The sequence below is a fragment of the Coturnix japonica genome, chromosome 1, assembly GCF_001577835.2.
Source record: "Coturnix japonica isolate 7356 chromosome 1, Coturnix japonica 2.1, whole genome shotgun sequence".
Lineage (NCBI taxonomy): Eukaryota > Metazoa > Chordata > Aves > Galliformes > Phasianidae > Coturnix > Coturnix japonica.
Window position 1 is genome coordinate 100,087,680 of NC_029516.1, and position 23,081 is coordinate 100,110,760.

At 38.3% G+C, this 23,081-nt stretch overlaps 1 protein-coding gene across 1 annotated transcript in view; it reads left to right on the forward strand.

The window, feature by feature from the left end:
* EFHC2 (EF-hand domain containing 2) overlaps positions 1-23,081 on the forward strand; it is a 56,269-nt gene that overhangs the window by 6,026 nt on the left and 27,162 nt on the right. Inside the window, exons 3-7 of the mRNA XM_015884109.2 lie at positions 2,615-2,765; positions 9,631-9,854; positions 11,606-11,857; positions 13,479-13,589; positions 13,908-14,046. Of these exons, the coding sequence (XP_015739595.1) occupies positions 2,615-2,765; positions 9,631-9,854; positions 11,606-11,857; positions 13,479-13,589; positions 13,908-14,046 (877 nt within the window). The remainder of the gene's footprint in view (positions 1-2,614; positions 2,766-9,630; positions 9,855-11,605; positions 11,858-13,478; positions 13,590-13,907; positions 14,047-23,081) is intronic.

A 23,081-nucleotide genomic window follows, 5' to 3' on the forward strand; every position in this document is an offset into this window, starting at 1 on the left:
CAGCAAATTGCAGAAATGTTGCATGACAAAATTATTAGGATATTTAAATACTGAGAAGAATGGCATAATTTTTGTTTTAAAGTAAAAGTCATGCAGATAATTTCATCATAATTATCTATTTGTCTCCTTGGCAGACCAGAACTACTGCAAGAAAATGTAAAGCTTGAATAGACAGATATACATTATATCTGAAGTCCCTCGTATTGCTTGCCTGCTTTTCACCAATGTGCTCAAATGTGAAGTGGTATAATGTGCCTAAGTGTTAGGGCCAGCCCTGCACATGCTCTGTCTGCACCCCTTTTTTGATATGAAAGTGTGCATTGATTTCTTGGGGACATACACGTTTCCAGGATTTGGACCCAAGATTATGAAATAAATGAGTTAAGTAGAAAGTGAGGGGAACTGCTGGTAAAATGAGTTAGCTGGCTACTGTCTTTGTATTCCCACACAGGGCAATCAATGCAGGACAGGAGTTTATGGGTTTAAAATTAGACTCTGGAGGGCTCATGTCTTTTATTTTAATTATAGACAGTTAAAGAGTACTACCCAATTAATTTAACCTCCAGGTAAGAGCCTGAAATGGCACTATGCCTGACAGTGCTGCAGTTTGTGATGCAGCTTAGTGGACTTCATGAGAAATGAACAGGTGTTTATGTTTTTAGATGTACTCTGCTTTCTTACCCATTTTTCTTTCTAGCTCTACAGGGCAGGCGTAATACTAAATATTAAGTAGGTTAAGAAATAGTTTTTGTAACTTCATATGCCTAATAGGAAGCAGGTGTAAATTTAACTTCTTCTGTGATTAAATACACACACAAGGCTTCCTGAGCTTGAAAAGATGTTTATAATTTGACTGCCACGGGTGCTAGGGAAACCTCATGCCAGCTTTACAGCGTGCCACAGAGTTTGTTCAACATTTGTTGCTCTCGATTTTCATACCCAACTTCTAATTTCTAAAAAAGGGGCTACTGTACACAGCAATGCACTACAGATGACACACGAATTAGGAAATGCTGAATTTTGACTATTTCTAAAAGTAACTTTGCTTTAAAATGTAAAATAAGGCATCACCTTTTATGTTCCTTCCCCACTTCAACCTTTCTGAATTATGTTTCAGTTTGCAAAACTGCAGTTGGCTGCTGAGTGTGTTTCAGTCGTACACTAGTGTGCTCATAAAGAAAGGTACAAAGTGAGCAAAGTTGCAGAAGACTTTCCACGAAGTCATCTGATGAAGTAAACCAGGACATGCTTAGTGAAAGGAATAATTACAGTCTATTTAGGACTCAGCTCTTGTTTGAAAATCCGTGCAAATAGACCCCTTTCACCTGGCAGGTGTTTCATGAGAAAACTGGTCTTAGAAATGAGTGCTAACAGAATTAAAGACAGTTAATAATGAAATAGTACAGTTGAACAATGTGCTTGTCAGACATTCATACTCTAGTGTGCCTAGCAGAATGGGAAGAAGAGAGTACATGCATCCTGTGGTTGCTATGCTTATCACCAGTTGGGCAAGGTGTGAAGTTCAACTCCGTGTTGGTTGAGCCTCAGGAATCTCAGACATACAGGTTTCAAACATTTTTAAGTCCAGCTCTGCCACATACTCGCTGAAATGGAACAACTAAGTTCCTGTTTTTCCACTGTGTCATTTTGCCTAATGAACCAAAAATTATGGTTGTTGAATTTATTAATTATTACAAAAATGAAGTATGAATAAGCACTGGTGTGACCCAAATGTTTGGTTGGAGCTGCTGGTGGTGGAAACCTAGTTTTTAGTAATGCTGTCTTACACACTCTCACCACAACAAGCATCTTAGTAGATACTACACTACAAAATATATATTTCTTGAACATTCCCTTAAACACGGTCTTAGTGATTAAAGAACACAAATTATACCAGAAGTATAAACTGGTTGGCAAAGTTTAATCTGAGATCTCCTGACATTAACAGCATTGTTGTAAACCACTGAGTGCTTCACCTGTGAAGGTTTTTTTCTTCCATTATTTCTCTCCCAAGAGAACACAGAGAGGCCAGTAGGTACGCTCTCTGAGATTTCCCTTTTTGCTGAATTGCAGAATCAGGTAAGTTTTGAAATGACAGTATTGCACAGATGTAAGAGACTCCAGAAAAAATATAGTTTTTCTTGTAGTCTTCCACACCACTCATTAGAGAGCATGCAAGACCTGCTTAAAAAGGACTCTCCTTTCCACTTAGCTCAATGGTAAAGCCATTACTGTCATTTCATTATTTTCCAGGAATTCATTGAATAGAAGTCTAAAAGTTTCTTCACGACTTAGGTAGTTCATTGTGCTGTCAAAAATGCTTTGTTTGGAAGAATTTTCAAGCAGCCTGCTGATAGTTTTATACTTGATTTATTGCTTTACTGTAGAGTTCCATCTCTGCTTTAGATGTTGTGATAATAAAAATGTCAACCAAAGAATATTAAATTTATGTGATTGAATGTGGATTTCCATTCTTGCATTTCTGAGAAATAAATCTACCTCCTGAAATCCATACATTTAATTAGCTTATAATGTGCACAAGTTTATTTTATTGATGCATTATGCAAAAGCATTGAAGACTTTGCTGCTTTATATGTATTTATTGTTTTAATAGGTATTGTCATTTGATGCCTATTTTGAGGAAGAAGTGCCTGATAAAACTCAAGAACCGTATAGAATAAGATATTGTAAAATATACTTCTACCTTGAAGATGATACAATTCAAGTGCTTGAACACCGAGTGAAAAATAGTGGCATAAATCAAGGTATGTATTTTTCTTAGCATTCTATTTTTTTTGCTGAAAGTATAAATACTTTCTGCAAAGACTTGGTCTGTTTTAAGGAGTATATGACATGAATTCTTAATACTTAAAATGGACGATGAGTGAATAGCTGTAATCATCTTAATATGGGTCACAATGAGGACTTTTTTATTGCCTTACTTTTTGAAGCTGTAGATTTAGTAAGGCAGAATCCATTCATGCACACACACGTACATATTTCCTTTAATGTGATTCTTGGTCTATTTTTGGTTTTGTATCACTTCTGGAAAAGCAACTTACATTTTGGATTTCCATTCCTGGTCCTGGTTCCTTCCTATGATAATAAATTCTCAAGCTGGATCTTTCTTATTGTTTATTAGAAGCTGCAGATATCTTTGCATTTACTGAAGGACCTTTAGCACCTTTAGTGCCTCTGGCTGTTGGTTATGATGAAAATGCCCTCAGCTGAGTAGTTTTGCTGTGATGCTTCTAAGCTGCCTTTCCTGAGTCATATCACTACACTTGGGCCAGCCTGAGGACTTGTGGAGGAAGGTTTAGTAAACTGATTTACTGGAGTATTAACGAACTTGGTTTACATTAAGGAAATGTGATCTGGCAGTCAACATCCTATTGCAGAAGGGGAACGCAGCTGCTGCTTCTTGATGTTTGTAGGTCACTGCCAAAATCCAAAAGAAAAAGAAATTGTAAGAGATGTAGTCCAGATAAGCAGGGATGACTTGGGATGAGTATCTTGGGATGATTGCACCTCCCAGTCCCACAAGATAGTTTGTATGTTCTGATGGATCTTTGTACAGCAATTTCTTATTATTTTTTCTTAAATTAACCTTTTAACTGTGATATTATTTTCCAAGATGATCAGATGCTATCAGTTTATTTGTCTACAGAATAGGATAATATTTAAAAGTGTTAAGTGTTTCATTTATGTTATACCTGGGATAAAATTGCCTGGGAATCTTATTTTAGAGTAGTACTTTGAACTCTGCTTTTCCTGTGTTGAATAGTTCTTGCCAGAAATTTTGCTGGCTGTTCAGCAGGAACTGATTTTGAATTCAGAGGAACCTCATCCTACTCCTGCCAGAGCAGTTGATTTTTCATGACCTAAAGAAAAGCATATTGGATCTTTTTGCCTGGGAATTTATAAGGCACCCGCTCTCCAGCTATCTGTGTGAGGCTGGAAACATCCTTAGGTGAAGGTTTTCCTTGACTTACATGTCACAGCAGTGGCAGCAGGTGTTTCTAGATTACATGGCTTGGAACAAATAACTATCAATAAAGGAAATACAGTTAAACTAAGAAGCAGAGGTGATGTCTCTGAGAGGGAAGCTAGAAACCAGGTTCGTTAAAGTAAGAAAGCGTGGCAGAAATGCTATGTCATAGCCTAAAATGTTGATTGAGCACTGCCTACCTGAGGCCTTCTAAAGGTAAGCAGATTTTTGTTTGTTTGTTTGTTTGTGTGCTCATGGCTGCTGCACTGGGACTTGTTCTCATTTGCTGCAGCCTAGGATTGTGCCACCCTTCTGTGGCTGCTGTACTTTCCATCATATTATAGCACTGTGTTATTATAGAAAGCAAATTCAAGGCTGTTTGCTTTGTATCTAGCTGTAAGAATGAGTCTTTTGCATTGTCACTGTGTAGTATGAGATATGCAGCCTGGTGCTCCTGGCAGTCTAGAGATGATCCTGAGGTGACAGGAAGCATTTCCTCCTATTTCCTTGGTTGGATCTTGTGTTAATGCTTGTTGATGTTATCTTTGGTACAAGATCTAAAATTAACTGCATAGTATTAGAGATGAACAAGGATTTTCTCGGTCTTCTATACAAGGATGTTTTGAAGGCCTCTGCAGCTTTGTAAGAGCACTTCTCAATATAAGACGAGTATGTAGAAAATGCTAATTATGTGGATTAAAAATAAGTGTTCCAGTATCTTAAAAGAGCACTTCATTTATTTGTTACTGGTACCTGGGTTGGTATGGAATCTCAGTGTATTGATTGCATCAAGAAAGGAAGAGATGCTGTAGATTGAAAGATTCTCAAACCAGCTGGTGTGTGTTTAGGCTTCACAGCTAATGAGGTGACCTTGGGCTTTATCATCAGAATTTACATGAAGATTCTTCTTAAGCTGGAGATCTTATGTAGAAGAGAGAAGAAAAAAAAGATTCAGATGCTTGTCAGAGAGTTCTTGCTCCTATGCGCCTGGGCAATGACTTCATGCTCTATAAATGAATAAAAGCTATGAAACAGTTACCTCAGGGACAATAAGTTTGTTCTTGAATATGTGTAAAAGCAGTCTTAAACCGCTTATTTTTATAAGAATACATATATAAAGTGCATAAACCATAAAGTGCTTGTATGTGTATACATATTTATAATCTGCTTAAACCATTACTTTTGCTCAGATTTCAATTAAAAAACAACCCATTGCCTCTTTTATCTCTTCTATTGTTCATATTCCCTGTTCTGATTGAAAAGAAGACTGAAAGGAACAGAAGCATATCTGTCTGCATTGTGAAGCTGTTAGGTTGAGGTACAAAGGAACGAAATTCTTGCCCACGATCATATAAGAAAAGTTGTAACAGGAAGAGAAGCTGAACTGAGCTGAAGTTCAGGGTCTTAACCACAATGCTGTCCTCTGTACCTACGCTAAAATCGGATATTTCAGTTAATTAAAATGCCTGGGTTCTGTAGGGGAGAGTTCAACTGTAGGAGAACTTGGCTTGTTGAAATAAGGGCAAATTGTACGGAACAAAAGAACACAGATGTGGAGATGTAGATGGAAAAATGTGTGGGAATTTAAAGAAAAGCATAGGCTTAGTCTGTATGGACAGTTACAGAGGGGTTGTGTAAAGGAGAAAAAGAAGCAAGCACTGGTGGAAAAGGTGCTGAATAGCTAAACTTTTGGATTAATCTTTAGAACACAGAAAGTAGTGGGGACCCTGATTTGCATGCATACCCAGGTGGAAGAGATGTAACAGACACAGCTGTTCTTAGGAGTCCTCTTAAAGAGTAGTTATTGCAGTGATGGCACAGATCAAAGGCTGATGCTTGGATAGATCAAAGGTAGATCTTTGCTTTTCTGGTTAGTGCCTTGGGGCTACTGGATTACCAGTGCTTATGCCGTATCCCACAAATGAGAACTCGATGGTCTGAATGGGTCTCCCTGGGCATGGGGGGATTAAGGAAATGTAGTGATTTCCCTCTGTGCTCCCCCTTCTGTGGTTAGTACTTGTTGCTTTGCGGGGGAAAAACTTGGAGAGGCTTATAGACTGCAGGAAGATGTTGTGAAGGAACACATGGTAAATAAATCAGAATTGCTAGAATTAATTATGGTTTTACAAGACTAAAACAAATTGGCTTTAAAAAAGCCAGGGAATGTGCTTTTACCGGTGATCAAAATCTCAGAGCAACAAAGTAAGTGATCTGTGGGAAATGTATTCTAGTGACTTTAAAAAGCGCTTTGTGGAATTGGCTGCTATGCTTAGACACGAACTTGGACAGTTTAAGTTACTACTCAATGGCTGAAATTTAAAGTACATTTAATTTTGGAAACTGCCTTGCTGTAGGTTGAAAAATATTATGGAGATTCTTAGGAACACTAGAGGAAATCTATAAAAACAATCTACAAAAGTGCCCAACACAAAAGAATGCAGAGAACTTGAGAAACCAGAATGAAAGCAAAAAATACCAGTGCAATCACAGTGCTCAAGAACTAATAGAAGAGAAGGAATGAAGGGGAGAACAGTAAATTTTGCCATATAAACTCCACAATGTTCTTCCAGAGCCAGGGAGCTAATTATTCTCCCTGTGTAAAAGTAAGTTCTTCCCTTAGAACGCCAGTCTAGATGGGACGAGACTAGCGTTTTGTAGTTCTAATTTTCAGTTTGAAGGACTATGGTTGGCCGATACTGCCTTATCAAAAGGTTATTTATGTCCCATGGAGTTAAGAGGAGCTTCCAGAGCAATCCAGGCCTTGAGAGCCAGAGCACAATGGAGCAGCTGGCTGGTTTTCCCCAAGGTCAGCCAGATGAGGAAGAAAGTGAAGCTGCCTGCTGGCAAGGTTCCCAAGGCCGACTGGCTGAAGTGAAAAGTGCAATTGGGAAAGTGAAGTTTCAGGCAGCTCCTCCAATATAACTGATTATCTAAAAGTTTAAGACCACTTCTGAGCCCTTGAAATAACTGATCTTGTCATATTTAATGGTGGCCAGAACAGGACCTGGCTATATTTGGAGATGGGTGAATGTAAGAAGCTCCCTTGTTTCTTGGGATGAACTCTTTGTGTTGCAGGAATAGTGGTATGTACTTCTTTTTGTGTAAGCAGTCAGAGAGTGCAAAGTCCAAGTGTTACCCATTCCATTCTTCTCTAATACAGTCCTGAGTAGTGCAGAGGGAGTAAGCAAGCTATGCTGAGGAAATTCTTGACACCTCTTTGTCATTCTGTAGGGCAGTGTAGCAGCAGAGATCAAATCATATGTAGCCCAACTGCATGCGCTGACCAGAAATCCTTCGCTGTTATTAAGTTCTCCTTAAGCTGCTGCTGTAGCTGCCAAATTATCAGAAACCCTGAGAGAAGAAAGAATCTGCTACAAATTGTGATGTGGGAACTTGATGCCACCGCTATTGTTGGAGAGAACCAGCATACCCATGTCCTTTACAGGATTGCAGTATAGGAGAGCTGTAGGCTGACCAGATAGAAATATTGAGGATCCTGATTAGTACTGCAGTTGGATAGCCTGCTCAATAAACTGACAGAACACATTCATCCCTGACAAGGAGATTGTTGCATGTGCACAGATGATTTCTAGCATTTTTCTAGGAATAAAAACAGAATTATTTTCCAGAAGAAAGGTCACAGCATTTTTTAAATTGTCCTAACCTGAGTTCATCACGTTTTATTAAATTTCAAGTTCAACAATATAAAATATTTTCTCCATGTGTGTAGATCAGGCACAATGATATCTAATAAAAATGAAGGCATGTTAGACTTGATATTATCTCTACAAGACATTTTCCATTAGGAAAGAAGTTCTTATCCCATCAGAACAAAATGGGTTTATATACTGTACTTTGAAAAGAGATGACAGGAAAAAAATAGCTGTGTATTTATTTACTGGTTCTTAGGTGAATATAACTTCAGAAAGCATGTCAGAAAATTGTAAACAAATATATTTTAACTAAAATTATAATCAACTTTTGCATTAATATGGAGATCTGTTCTGGTCAGTTTATTATTTATTTATTTATTTGTTGTTGGAGCAACTCAAGGATTAAGCAAAATTAGGTAACATTTTGGAAGTATGTGTTTTTGTTAATGGTAATATTTGTGTGTTTAAACGGATAGAACTTCAAATTTATTTCATAGTCAAAGGTCAGTAACCAGAGTGTCAGATTTGGTACATGTGAAACATCAGAATATTGAAAAGCTCTAAAATAATTTATTTAATGTGAATATAGAGTAGAATCGCTTTGCTGCTTTATTCCCATGAAAATTTATGGGAGTTGAACTAATTATGAGAGTTATATTGTAAGAGTAACTCATTATAGGAGTTAGAATTTAACAAACAACTCTGATAATGTAGTAGTGGAAGGTATTTCATACAGATTGGTCCCTAGTGAAATAAACTGAACAGTGAAGAATTTCCATGGAGTAATTCAGAAATGAGGCCAGTAAAACAACTAAACATAAATACACAGCAATATATTTCCCCCACCTCCTCTATCTCTGTTCATCCTCCCTCCTACCCCCAAACCGAAAAAAAGACAATGCTGGAAAACCATCAAAAGGAATTTAGAGGGAAACACTACCAGATGCACAGCTGAAGGGCCCTGGAAAGAGATGCTGTTTGTTAATGAGAGATAATAAGATATACTTGCTAGATAACTGTGTCTAATTGTCTACTATTGTTGTAGTAGTAGGTTAGTACTTGAACCTATCTTTAGCGTTGGAATTTTTGTGTTTACTGTAGTTGTTTTCAAGTTGCAACTCTTGTTGTAATCATATGGGCTGGTGGTTTCTACCTGGTCTTAGGCAGTGGGTATCTGTGTTATAAAGCTGTTGTTACAGGGACATCTGAGTCGGAAAGCACAACAGAGATACTGAGATTGAGGACTGGACCATCTTTGTATTCTCTGTGTGTTATTTTCACACAGTGATGCCTTTGTATTGATGTGGCAAATCTTTCACTGCTAATCTTCCTGTTCTCTTGTAATGCTGAAAACAAGGGTTGAGTCCCAGCTTTGGGAGTTCTTTGGAAACTCGAACTTTACTTGTGATAAATCATAACTTTCCTTTAAGTCTTACTTATTTGTTTAACCTGCTGAGGCTGTTGCCTATAGAGTATTTTTTAAATACTTGTGGTATCTCAGAATCCTGGAATGGTTGAAGCTGGAAGGAATCTCTTAAGATAATCTGGTCCAACTCCTCTGCTCAAAGCAAGGTCACCTATAGTAGGTTTTCCAGGGCTATGGCCAGCAGAGTTTTCAGTATCTCCGAGGATGGAGATTCTACAGCCTCTCTGGGAAACCTCTTGTATTATTTGCTACCATCACAGTAAAAGAGGTGTTTCCTTGTGTTTGGATTTTATTTATTTATTTATTTATTTATTTTAATTTGTACCCATTGCCTCTTCTTTTGTCCCTGGGCACCACCTGGCTTTGTCTTCTTTATTCCTCCCCATCATATATATATATATTTAGTGTTGTTATTAAAATAAGATCCTTTTATAGTTCCTTTGCTGAGCTTTTTTTTTGTCCCATATAATTTCATCTGCTTTGGTTGTATCAGTGAAGAAAACTAGCATGTCTGTGATCCTCAGAGCAAAGGATGTTCACTCCTTGAATTTATTCTTTTACAGGAACTATTGTGCGACGTCATCGGATTCCACTTCCACCTCCTAATGAAGACGAGTTCTATACTGTAGATCATTTCAATATTGACACAGAAGTAATCTTTTACTCTCGAAGATACAGGATTATAGATTGTGATGAGTTCACAAAACATTTCCTGAGGAAGATGGGATTTAAATTAAATCCGCCAGGAAATCGTCCAGATGACCCATATACCAAAGAGCGGCAAAAGGTCAGAAGAAGCAGTAAAAGTGAATACATGATTTTAATAAAAGTGCAATTTCTGTTAGTAATATCTATGATATAAAATATTTCTCTGAGTGAAAAACGTACCTATTTCAATGTAATGAATCACAAGAGAGAACTTGCTTTTTAAAATTTAACTATACTGCTCATTGTACTAACATGGTTTTCTTCTGATGTGTTCACATACCTTTTGAAAAAGAAATGTGATAAAATCTTTGCCTTTTGTATGTGCGTGTATTATTTTGATAAAACTGATGTAGTTTTACTTACCTTTCATGGCAAAAAAAGAACACCACACAAACAAATACGTTGAATGAAAACTCTCCTTACCTTGTGTGCAAAGTAGCTAAGGAATGTCAAATTTACCCTCTACATAACATATTTCCAGCCTTATGTATATAAATCAGGTTTATTATAATCAATGTTGCTGTCTAGTTTTTCATATGGCCTCAAACTTTAACCATCGGTATTGATTAGGACTAGCACTGTCATGGATTTTCATGTCGTACTTGATGTTTAGTATAGATAAATGACTTTTCTCTGTTGGTGGATTGGTGAAAATAAATGCTATGTATTAAAGCAAAAGCATCCCAAAATTGTTCTTCGAGCTGGTGTAACAATATTTATTCTCACAATGTCTGTTGAAAATAAAAATTGCAGTAGTATGTTTTCTGTGCATATAATTGTCATTTCCATAAGCTCATTAGACTCTGTGATCTCTTTTGGACAAACTCCTCAGGAGTGCTCATTGCATAATTAAAAGATTTAGGGTGGGAATGGTGCTCTCTAGCCACTTGAAAATGGGGAGCTACAAGTATAGTTATTCCTGAACTAACGTTTAATTAGGATGCTAAATTAACTTAAATGAGTAGATGTTTGCTCCTTTATGACTGCATTTGTCAGTGTCAGCTGCTGGAAGTACAAACAGTATTAAACCAAACCAAAAACAAACAAACAAAAAAACACAAGCCATTACATGTTCTACTTAAATTTTGCTTGAGTTGACTGAATGGCAACACTTAAAAAGCATTTAAAGAAAGATGTAGTTGGAACTGCGATTCAAGCACATCTTTGGCTTCCTGCAGACTCACTCTATTGGTCTCTTCATATGTTATCTTTTTTGAATGTGTGAAGCAAATTCTTCTGCCACATAGAATCCAGCACTCTGCAGCTTTACTGCTTGTGAGCTTTTATTTGAATGCTGTTTCTTTTTTCCTGAGTGTGTGTAGCATCCTCCAAAAATATCAGGTTTTCACCTCCTAAATGTTATATGAATTCCTCTTTGCAGGGCTTGGGCTCTTTTCTCTGGGCATAGTAGTGGGAGTGTTGTTTCCATTAGGAGATAATGACAGTGCCTTTCACAGATGGCACAGATTTTCTCCTGACTTGTTAGGACTGTTGGCCCATGATAGGTAGCATGCTGTGGTAAATCCATCCTAGTGCTCTGAAGGCAACAAATACTCTGTACCATAAATAATTTATCACTTTCTTCATCTGAAGAACCTTTCTGAAAGAGAAACAAAGGTCAAAAGCAGTTTGAAATTGCTCTTATTTTCTGAAGGCACTTTTCTCTTAATACTTTTTTTGGGGGGTAATGTTGTAAATAGTGTTCCATTTATTGAAATGGAAAGTCCAAGAAGCATGTTCTAATGTTAGATTGTACCATGAGGTTTGGTATTCTATCTAAAGAGCAAGTCATTAAAAAGGTGCTTTTTTAAATTTCTCCTTCATATACAGATCCAAGATAGCATCAACCCATTGCGCCCTTATGAGCGAATTGACACTTTGAAACAATTTCTTGAGCATGATGGCCACGTTCTACGCTTTTACTGTGTGTGGGATGACCCAGAATCCCTGTTTCACGACCCACGGGAGCTCGTTCTGCACTATTATTTGGCTGATGATACTATTGATATGATAGAAGTTATGCCAGTAAACTCAGGCCGGGATGCAGTTCCATTTTTTCTCAGAAGAGATAAGCTTCCCAAGGTAAGGAATGGAAAATTAATTCTATTTGAAGTTCTTTTGCTAATAAAGATATTACATGCATTGTTTTACAACCCACTCTAAGGAATCTCTTTTGGAGACAGGGTGGACGAGATAATCTCAGAATCCCTTCTATCTTCTACAATTCTATGATACTGTGAAAATCTTGCCTTGCAATTGTAATGATATTTAGAACATATTATCGGAGCAAAAAGCATAATTGCATGAGTTAGGTTTTTTTGAATACATACAACTTCAAGAGATTGAAAAATTAAGTTTCAGCTTGCCACGCTTAAGTTAAAAGTAGGAAAGGAAATTCAGAAAATTAATTGATATTGGTAGATGAACTAACACTGAGGTGAATTCAGATTTGATCCATATGGATTATATTTGGAACCTTTGAAAAAATGCTGTTCTGGTTCTCAGTAATATTACATATCTGTAGCATATCTAGAGTGATTTCTTAAGTTTGAATTCATAGATTTGAATCCTTATAAAAAGCTAGTTAAAATCAATCAGGATCCACGAAAAAACATAGGCATCAATCATGTGTTTATTAGAGGAAATTCATCTCAGATAAATCTCCAAGGATTTGAGTCCTGTGTAACCTATTATGATGATAGAGTTGACAATCTGGGTACATCTCTGGGTCACTCCAGACAGATCCTGGTGGTAGAACAAAGTCAGCCTAAAGATGAAGTAAGACTCTGAGGCATCTCTTCCCTCCTGTCCTAATACTTTGAAATTATCTGTTGCACCATAGATTTACAAGAGATTTTTGTGGTAAAATCCTAACAGCAAAATACTTGCTGTTCTCACTTAGAGCATCCTGCATTCTGAGCTGCTGATTTAGCAGTGACTCTATGCTGACAGACCCCTTCTACTAGTGAAGTGTGTGTCAATGTTAAAGGCTGGCTTCTTCCTCTAATTTAAGTAACAATTTGGAGAAGAACAGCAGCCAAAAGTTGGGATATCAGGGAACTTTAGTTACCTTGCATCAGCATTTCACTGATCTGCTTAAGTTTGATATTACTGGGATATTAATTGCATTAATTATTATTTTGGCATTGAAACTTGCAATAAAACTCTCCTCTTCATTGTAGAGAAGTTAGACTAGATTACCTTCAAAGGTCTCTTCCAACTCAAATTATTTTATGATTCTATGGTATAAACAAAAATAATATTTTTCCCAATAGAACCATACTGACTTGTATCTCCTGTTTTTGTGCAGTGCTCAACTCAGTAAGACCAACCCTGAGTGGTTCTTCTGTATGCTTTTTTTTTTTTGTATTATTACTGCTCAAAATAATAGCCTTTAGAGCAGATGTTGACAAGGATATGCTGCTTATCTTTGCTTTCCCTGTGCTTCCAAGTAAAAAAAAAAGCTTTACTCTTGGATGCACAGTAAGATTCTGAATTCTTCTTCTGACGTAGACATTGAGTTTTAAGTTCAGTGGCATAAAATTACGTTCAAATTTACTTAAAATTCTCCCAAGACAGCACCGTTAGAACAGTCAGTCTGTAAAAATAAATAAATAAATAAATATTCTTTTACTTCTAAGGTAAGAGTTGTCTTTCTTCTTTGTTAACTGTATTTCTTAACACCTTGTGTCTTTTCTCGCAGTATGCTCCAACTGGTTTGTATCAGCCTGGCACAATCACCAGTCGCACTGTTCTCAACGTACAAGGAAATTTAGTAGGAAATAAAGGCCGTTACATTCTGGACAATCGTAAGGTCAGATATTACTGAATGTCTCCAGCCGTTGAACATCCTTATAGTAGTTTTTGTAATTTCTCTGATTATATTCTGCAGTGAGAGAAGTTATTTGTAAAATTGTATGTCAGGTGGAGAATAGCTCGTATCAAAACTACTGAAATTTACTGTGCTGTGTTTGCGAAAGTGAGGTAGCATAGCATGGGCTGGAAACTACTTGCAAGTGAAGTCTGAAGATTGTATTTTAAGTCATGCATACTTAATGACCTACTTTGTAAGAAAGGCTGTGTGACTCTAAGATTTATAGAGCTACTATATAAATGTTCCCTATTTTATTAGACAGGAGCAGTGCATCAGGAATTTTACAAAGACAGCGACCTGAAAATAGGGGCAGTAATTAATGTTTGGGGAAGGCAGATAATGCTCTGTGATTGTGATGAATTCACTAAAGATTATTACAGGACAAAGTACGGAATTGGTAAGTAGTGATAATTATCATTTCCTTACGAGCATTTTTATACCTCTGAGCATGACAGAGCTGTCTTCAAATTTTATTACCAACAAAACACGTTCATTAAAGCCTTTTGCAATAACAATCTATTGTAGGCTGTTAACAGTGAAGCAGTAACTTTACAGGTGACCCAGAAGGGCATTTTTGTGTGTTACTCCACTGAAAAACAGCACATAATGTCCATGATCGGTTTCTAACTGCCTTCATTTTTAAACTAGAATGACTAAATAGTCATATGGATAGACTGTCATTTAATCTTCTCTACTTCTCCCTCCCATTCCAATAGCTGTGTTTGCAGTCAAAAGATAATAAAGGGCATGCAGTATGTAGAGTAGGCTCAATTATTCCTCATTACACTGTGTTTCACTTTGTATGGATGTCAGAATCCTCATATAATAAGGTTTTCTGACTCAACAGTACTCTATCAAGTTATTGCTTTTTACAGTGTAGTTTTGCGTATCCTGAATCGTAAGAGTATTTATCCTGTGAGATTTCATTACTGAATTCTGGAAACATTTAGCAACTATACTCACAATAGAAAAGCATTTTAGGCATGTGTAACAACAGAGTGTTTCATTTATCTGTCTGAATTCTCTCAGTCTGACTTGCTAGTCGTTCTATTATAGCCATCACCCTGCAAAAATAACTTAGTTGATTTCTGGCAGTTGATTTCATTCAAGAAATACAGCTAAGTGTCTTGACTGTTCAGATATGATTGAAAGAATCCCACTGTGGCCTTTCTTACATGGAGAAATGAAATAGCTGGGCAGACTATTTTTTTTTTACCTTGTCTTGTTGTCAGAATGCAGTGTTTAGATCAAAATCTGTTTGCTGCATTGAGGGAATTAAATCATGTACTGCTGACATTACAATGCTAAATTTCTTAGTTGGCCTCATTAGAACTTCTAATATAATAGCTTGGAATATCTGCGCCAAAATAAATCTTTTCTTATACTGGCCAATGTATAAGGAAGCCATATTCAATAACCATACTATTATTTATAACAACAGTGAGTATAGCTCCAGAGATACAAAATGGGGTATTTCCCTCATAATTTTTTCAGCCAAGACTGCTGCCACTGTTTGGCAGCAGTGTCCTCTCTGAGTAAGATATCTTGGAACAGTGAAAGGGGATTTCTTATTCGCTGACAAGAGGTAAATGAAATGCAGCTGTCCATTCTGAAGCAACCAAGCAGTGCTACCAAGTGTTATGTAAGGGCAAAGTCTCCTCCTATAATGCTGGCTCAGTAATTACTGATTATGTTTCTGGATGTTAAAGTTAGTTACTATAGAAGTTAAATGAAGTCATAAGTTGATGATGTGAAGAGATGCAGAAAATTGAGAGTATAGGTGATCTAGTCCATTCCCTTTGTTCTGAGTGTATATACATAGTCTATCACTGCCTGATGCTTGTATAGCCTTTCAGTAACATCCTTCAGAAGAAATTTATCTGTGCCTTAAGGTATCTTGTTGTAAATTCATCATCAGAAATGCTGTTTAATAGATACTCTGAAGCTGGTTTGTGTAAGCTGAGAGTGACCTTTTTACCTTACCTTTGTTTTCAATCCTTGATGATATCAGCAGAGGATGAGCAAACCTGCTCTCTTGGACTTCTGGAGGGCAGACTTTGAACTGTTCAGGACACTGGTAGGGAGAGTCCCTTGGGATTCAGTCCTGAAGGGTAAAGGGGTCCAGGAAGGCTGATTGCTCCTCAAGAAGGAAGTCTTAGAGGCACAGGAGCAGGCTGTCCCCCTGTGCCTCTAGATGAGCCAGTGGGGAAGAAGACCAACGTGGATGAACAGTGAGCTTTTTCTGAGACTCCAGGAGAAAAAGGGAATCTTCCTCCTGTGGAAGAAAGAATGAGCAACTCACAGAGAGAACAAAGAAGTTGTTATGATGTACAGGGAGAAAATCTGAAAAGCCCATCTCAAACTCAACTTATCTGTTAGGGTAAAAGAGAACAAAAATCGTTCTTACAAACATATTAAGAGTAAGACTAGGGCTAATGAGAATCTCCATCGTTTACTGGATGCAGATGGGTACCTGACCACTCAGGATAAGGAAAAAGCTGAGGTTCTCAATGCCTTCTTTATGTCTGTCTTTAAAAGTCAGACCAGTTATCCTCAGGGTACTCTACTCCCTGACCTGGAAGTCTTGAATGGGGAGCAGAATAAACCTCCAACAGTTCAGGTAGAAACAATTAGAGACCTACTGCTCCACCTGGACTGCCACAAATCCGTATGGCTGGATGGAATCCACCCAGGAGTACTGAGGCAACTGGCAGAGGTGATGGCCAAACTGCTTGCCATCGTCTATCAGTGTTCCTGGTCAACTGGAGAGATCCCAGAGGACTGGAGGCTTGCCAGCATTCCTCCCATATACAAGAAGGGTCATAAGGAGGATCTGGGGAACTACAGACCTGTTAGCCTGATCTCAGTGCCAGGGAAGATTATGGAGCAGATCATCTTGTGGGAGATCCCAACGTGTGCGGGACGACCAAGGGATCAGGGCCAGCTAGCAGCTAGCAGGTGCTCATGAAAGGTGTGTACTGCTTGACCAACCTGATCTTCTAGGTTTAAGTGACCTGCCTGGTGGAGGAGGGAAAGACTGTTGATGTAATCTACCTAGACTTCAGCAAAGCCTTGTGACACTGTCTACCACAGTATTCTCCTGAATTAGCTGGCAGCCCATGGCTTGGACTCTTTGCTGGGTAAAGAATTGGTTGGGTGGTTGGACCCAGAGTGTGGTGGTGAATGGAGTTAAATACAGCAGGTAAACAATCACAAGTGGTGTTCCCCAGGGATTGGTACTGGGACCTGTCCTGATCACGGGTGACCTTATCGCTCTCTACAACTACCTGAAAGGCAGTTGTGATTAGGTGGGGGTCAACTTCTTCTACCATGTAACTAGAGATAGGATGTGAGGGAATGGCCTCAGGTTTTGTCGAGGGAGATTCAGGTTGGATGTTAAGAAATACTTCTCCAAGAGAGTGGTCAGGCATTGGAACAGGCTGCCTGGGGTCTTGGTGGAGTCACCAACCCTGGAGGTGTTAAGAAATGTTAAGATGTTGTACTGAGGGACACAGTTTAGTGGGAAATATTGTTGATAGGTGAGTGGCTGGATTGGGTGATCTTAGAGGTATTTTTCGACGTTGGTGAACCTATGATTATAATGTTAGAAAAAGTGTGCATACGATTTTTTAGCTAGAAGGGAATAAGATTAGACTGGGGGTAGTTTTTTGGTTTAGAAACAGTTACGTTTTGAGGGAGAAAGGTCTCATCTTTTATTCTTTATGTGTTGTCATTTTGTTTTTGTGAACATACAAGATGATCTCAAGGACTTTGTCTCACAAAGTGCCCAGCATTTTGCCCCAATTCATTTGAACACTGAAATGTGTTAATTATAGTTTGAATCCAAGGAGACCATTTAATTGAATGAGAGTAAGCAAGTGGAGAAATTAGTTCTTACATTAAGGCACAGTTCTCAGCACCTCACGGCATCAATCCAGCTGTTTATTATTGTGTTTTTACATTACTCCCTTTATTTATACTCTTCTGCCAAAGTCATGAAAGAGGCCAACATTTATTTTTGAATCTGCAGTTTCAACATCAGTTATTTTCCAATGGAATTTGCCCTTTAGGAGAATTAAAGGTAGTTTAGATTTGTTTGGAAGTACATGATCGTGATATCTGATGTATTTCCAGTGTTGCTTCTGTCTGTTTTACTCTTCATACCGTTTGTGGAAAGTGAAGGAGAGCTTTTCCATGGGTAAACAATAGCTAATGCTCTTCAGTAGGAAGCTAATGACATCACTGCCATGTAACAATGCTGTGAATTCAAGAAAAAAAAAACACCTTTAGTATGATTTTATCTGTCTTTCCTTGCTAGTGAAGCTACAGAGAAGGAGGAAAATATTCTACGCCATGTGTTACAGCAACATTTAGGTGGCTGAAATATGAAAGATACTGATATACAGTGGTAGGAAGATGATATTTGTTCTTTTAATTAAATAGAGTATCTCAGCACAGAGTTGAGCGTAAGGTGTGGATTTCAGTATGAATTGTCCTTTCTTAAATAACAGATTGTTCCTGAAGGAACAAAACCAGTAATATCTGGTTTCCTCCTGATTTTTATTCAATGCCCCAGCACCTCCCAAGCCTGTCTGTTACGCCTTTTGCAGCACCTCGTGATCCCTCTCATGTCCCAGCTTTCCTCGCCCTCCCACCCCCTCATTTCTCAGGCTCCCTCTCTGACCTGCTGCCTGGGCAGAGCAGTGTGCAGCGTGGTTGGCTGGCCAGTACATGTGTGCTTTTGGCCAGGCAGCTGCTGTTGGATAACAGCTGACTTCTTGCTTTTCCCTCAGTGGGGGCATTAAAGCCTGCTGCCAATTTTCACTGAATTCATTGGAGATCAAAATCTCTCTGGCGTCTAACCTCTCCATTAAATGTGGTTGAGACTGAGCAGCAGGATCTAAATATGCACAAAGAGGACTACATGCATTTGCAGATGCCTTTTTTTTTCCCTCAGGTAGCTGGAATAATCATAAAGTAGGACCGTCTAAAAGGAGATTTTATTGGAATCACAACACTGCTGAGTTTTAGCTGCACAGCTGATTTTGGGAAGACTGGATTTGCTTTAATTGCTGTATATAAAAGTTAGGAAGATGGTGGTATTACTTTCTTATTGTACCTTTTATCTAAATTGTGAAACATTCTCACCAAAGACAAGTCTCAGCTATATGTAAAGTAGAACTCATATATAAGGAACATCATGTTAGCAGTGTTATCCCTCCAGATTAACTCCAACTCCTCTGTTGCCCAAGGCTAGTGGGATTTCTGGGATTTCTCTCTTTTATTCTTGGCTGTTCTTGCTCAGAGGTGTATGTCCTGTTCCTCTGAAGGTAGAAGTTCTTGCCTGCCTGCTGTATTACTGACATTCAATATGCTTATTGCTCTAATCCAGAGTATAAATTATTTGACTTTTCCTTGAAATATGCTTTATGTCCAACGTGTGACAGTTTTCCTACAGTTCATCAGCTGAGGGCTGGAGGTAGATTCAGAATGTATATCATGGTCTCACAGTGTCTTTTGAAACTGAAAGCAGGCAAATTCTCATTCAAGCAAGTTTAATGCTGCCTTTGGCAACAGATCATTTTTGAGAATTTTTTCTCTGACTCAGAAGGTTCTGTCATCTTCAAATTGTCTGTAAGCTAAAGATGTGGCTGGATTTGTTTTTATTTCTTGCTGTTCCCAGTGCTTGTTCCAATCTCACTCAAGTTTTGAGGTAATGAGAAAACTTTTCTAGTCCATGGCAAATGTTTGATGTGCCAGGTGTAATAAACACCATGATGGCATCCCATCTCCTGCTGGGTATCAACTGATGTACTACAAAGAGGCAAAACTGTCCATGAAGAAAATATTTCTACTACTCTTTCTGGATCTAGTAATTTGTAACCCGTGACTTTCAGCTTACTTACTACCTACTGTAAATTCACATTGAAAATGTTACAGAGAAGAAGAAAAAAATAGTGATTCCTTTTCTAAAATGAACATTAGTATTTTTCTTAAGGAACAGTGATAGCTTTGAGTCATAGAATCACCAAGGTTTGAAAAGACCCACAGGATCACCCAGTCCAACCATCCACCCATCACCAATAGTTCTCACTAGACCATGTCCCTCAACACAATGTCCAAACGTTCCTTGAACACCTCCAGGGTTGGTGACTCCACCACCTCCCTGGGCAGCCCATTGCACTGCCTGATCACTCTTTCAGAGTAGAATTTCCCTTGAAAGGAATGTGTTTGATGTGCAAGTGCAAATTGTCTGTTTGTTGCTACTCTAACAATGCATGACAGAGGAAAGTTGAAAACAATTTGGAGCTCAGGCATAGCTGTGAGTTCAGTGCACTTACCTGGCTACTCAAAAGTTGAAGACACTATTTTTTAAGTAGTTTGCAAATTAGTGTTTCTCTATGTAAAATTCTTTATGAATTTTCTTGTTCGATGGAGAGAATCTGAATGCATAATCCTTTAAAATCGTGCAAACTGTAGGTGGCATAAGATTGGTTGTTTGTGCTGTTCTCTTTAGTGAATCTGAATGAAGGGGAGACATTTTACATTGAGGTAATGATGAGAAACAAAGCACCAGATTTCTCTTTGGACTCAGTTAACTCCAAGCTTGAGTTGAAGATCAGAGAATCAGAGAATGGCCTGGGTTGAAAAGGACCACATCATCTAGTTTTAGCCCCCTTGCTATGTGCAGGGTCACCAACCACCAGACCAGGCTGCCCAGAGCCTGAGGTATTTAACATACTCTCTGGGACTAAAACTAATTCTTCTTAAGTGTATTTTCCTTTCAGTTTATAAATCTAATTTTCACCGAGGTGTGCTAAAATACATGTAAGTGGAAATGCTTTAGCAGTGTTACCTTACATACCTTACATAACACTGCATACATACATAACACTGCATACCTTATGCGGTGTTAACGTGTGTACTGTGACCTGCATGAAAATGCATTAATTTGTATTTTGAGCTTACAGTTTCAACTGACTGTCCTGGCTTTCCAAACTCTTTTGGCAGGAAGTGTGTTATTTAAAGCTGTACAGAGAGGAAGGTGTTCCCCCCCCCCATCATGCATCATAAGTTACTACAATTGCCGCAGTGCCTATGGATTTCAGAAGCGGCTGCTGCCTTAATGCCATACGAGCAGAGAGGGGAGTGACATTGCGTGGCTCTGTGTCCCATCTGCCGCACACGCACTAGGTGGCACTGTTGGAGTGCAGGAACGATCTTAATAGAGGATTCAGAGTTTTTGTACCCGCTCCTCAAAGCAGAAGAAAAAGCTGCATTAAGAAAGCAACAATTCTTTCTCTGTTGGCAACTAAAGTGGTAGTCACGTAGTAACTCAACATGCACGAGAAGAGAATATAGAATCAATACCTATGGGTATTTTTTGTATCAATATATGTTGATTTACCTACATAGTGTTTATTGTAACATAATATATGCAGCTCCTGTTACAATAAACACTATGTAGGCAAATATATATATATATATACACACATATAAAACATGACACATTGAAAATGTCTAGAGAAGCAGTTTAGTCACAAGTAATACTTAGAAAAATAACATTTCAGAGGCATGTTGAGACATACACTTACTTATTCTTTGCCTGTGAAGATAACTTTGAAAACTTCTGAGTGGGCTTTCTTTTGCTTGTAGGCTTGGCTTTTGTATTTCTGAAGTATGGAAAGGGCATACGGTTTTTATGGGGGAAAAAAATATGTTGGCATGGTTTTGCAATTCTCTTTTTAAGAGAAGGGAAAAATACTGGTGCTTTCAGTTAAAACATATTCTTGTCAGAGATTAAGGCCAAAGGAAATATCGTTATATTTTCAAGGTAAAGAAGTACTCTGGCATCTGAATTCTTTCTGTATTTTTCAACTCCATACTGTTGTTAGGCAAGTTAGACTTTAAGAGGGTAAGTTGCTTTGATCTTCTGATATACTGCTGTTGAAAACATTTTAATAACAAACCACTTCAGAAAATTGTTCCAGGTGACACCAGTATTATTGTTGCCCTCTATTTGTGCTGAAAACTAAGGTACAAGTGTAGATGATTCATCTCTCTTCAGTTCTGGGCAGAGAAGTTAAGCTTTAGAAAGACAAACTTCATTTTGTTTGGTGAAGTCTTATATACTGGTTACTTACATAACTCTTCACTTCCTGTAAATTGGCTGTGAATTGTGATGCATCTTCCTGTCTTGTCTGCTTCATGTGTTGTCCTACACTTGGAGGCCTGGCCAGCTCTAGATTCCCTGGGACATGTCTCTGGCCAGCAAAGGTGTGGAAGTGGCACAACTCCACCTGGGCTGTGCTGAGCTGGCTGGGCTGCAGCAAGCTTTTGACCTTCCCATTTTGCTCATGCTGGGGGGAGGGGGGAAAGTGCCCTTTGAGTTGCTGTGGGCAGCAAGCTGGGCACAAGCCCACAGCTGCAGTGGCCAACCACAGCCTGCGTGGCATGAAAACAGCTACCTGAATATCAAGGGTAGAAAGAGGACTGTTTCCCCTCTGCTCATCATGCTATGGGCCTTGTTGAGGTACTACATTCTCATTTGGGTTGGCCAATACAGGAAAGACATGGTCTGGCCAAGGCAGTGGTTGGCATGGAGGAAGAGCCAGAGGGTCAGGATTGCTCAGCCTAGGGAATAGGTGGCTGCTGGGCATGGACTGACACTTGCACCTACCTGCTGAGGCCAAGCAGCCTGGTATGCCAGTGTGTGGCAGGAGGACACAAGATAGTGGAGTTAAATGAAAACCAGAGTGGTCAGAGTGAATACTGGGAAAAACTTTCTCTCCTGAGGTGAGCGGGACCCAGGGCGGGCTGTACAGGCTCCATCCTGAGATGTTTCATGTCCCAGCTGGACACAGCCAGAGACATGAGGGGGAAAAGAGAAAAATGTTCTGAAGATCTGGATGAAGTTGAGTTGCAGACTGAAGCTATTGGTTTCAGTGTACCAAAATGCACATAAACTTTTACAATGTTTCTCATATATGACATATATAAACACATTACATTTTACTTATTCTTTATTTATTTTCTCGTTGGGATAAACAGTGTGTATGCAAGTATCAATTATTGATGTGATCTCATATATATACATTATATATATAATATACATATAGATATATATAATTACATATATACATATAGATATATATAATTACATATATACATATATATATATATAATACATTTTATATATAATATAATATATATATAATTATTAATATATAATACATTTTAACTTACATTTTTACATTTATTATACAAACTATATTTCTGTTGCCTGTGTATCTTAATGATTTCTGTAAAATGTTTTAGGATCACAGACAAACTTCTGCTGTCCTTGATGAAACAATAACTTCAGTGGTGGCTTCAATGGTGCCTTTTTCTACTCTTTAACTGTAGGAGGGATCCTATTTCAGTTTGCTTATT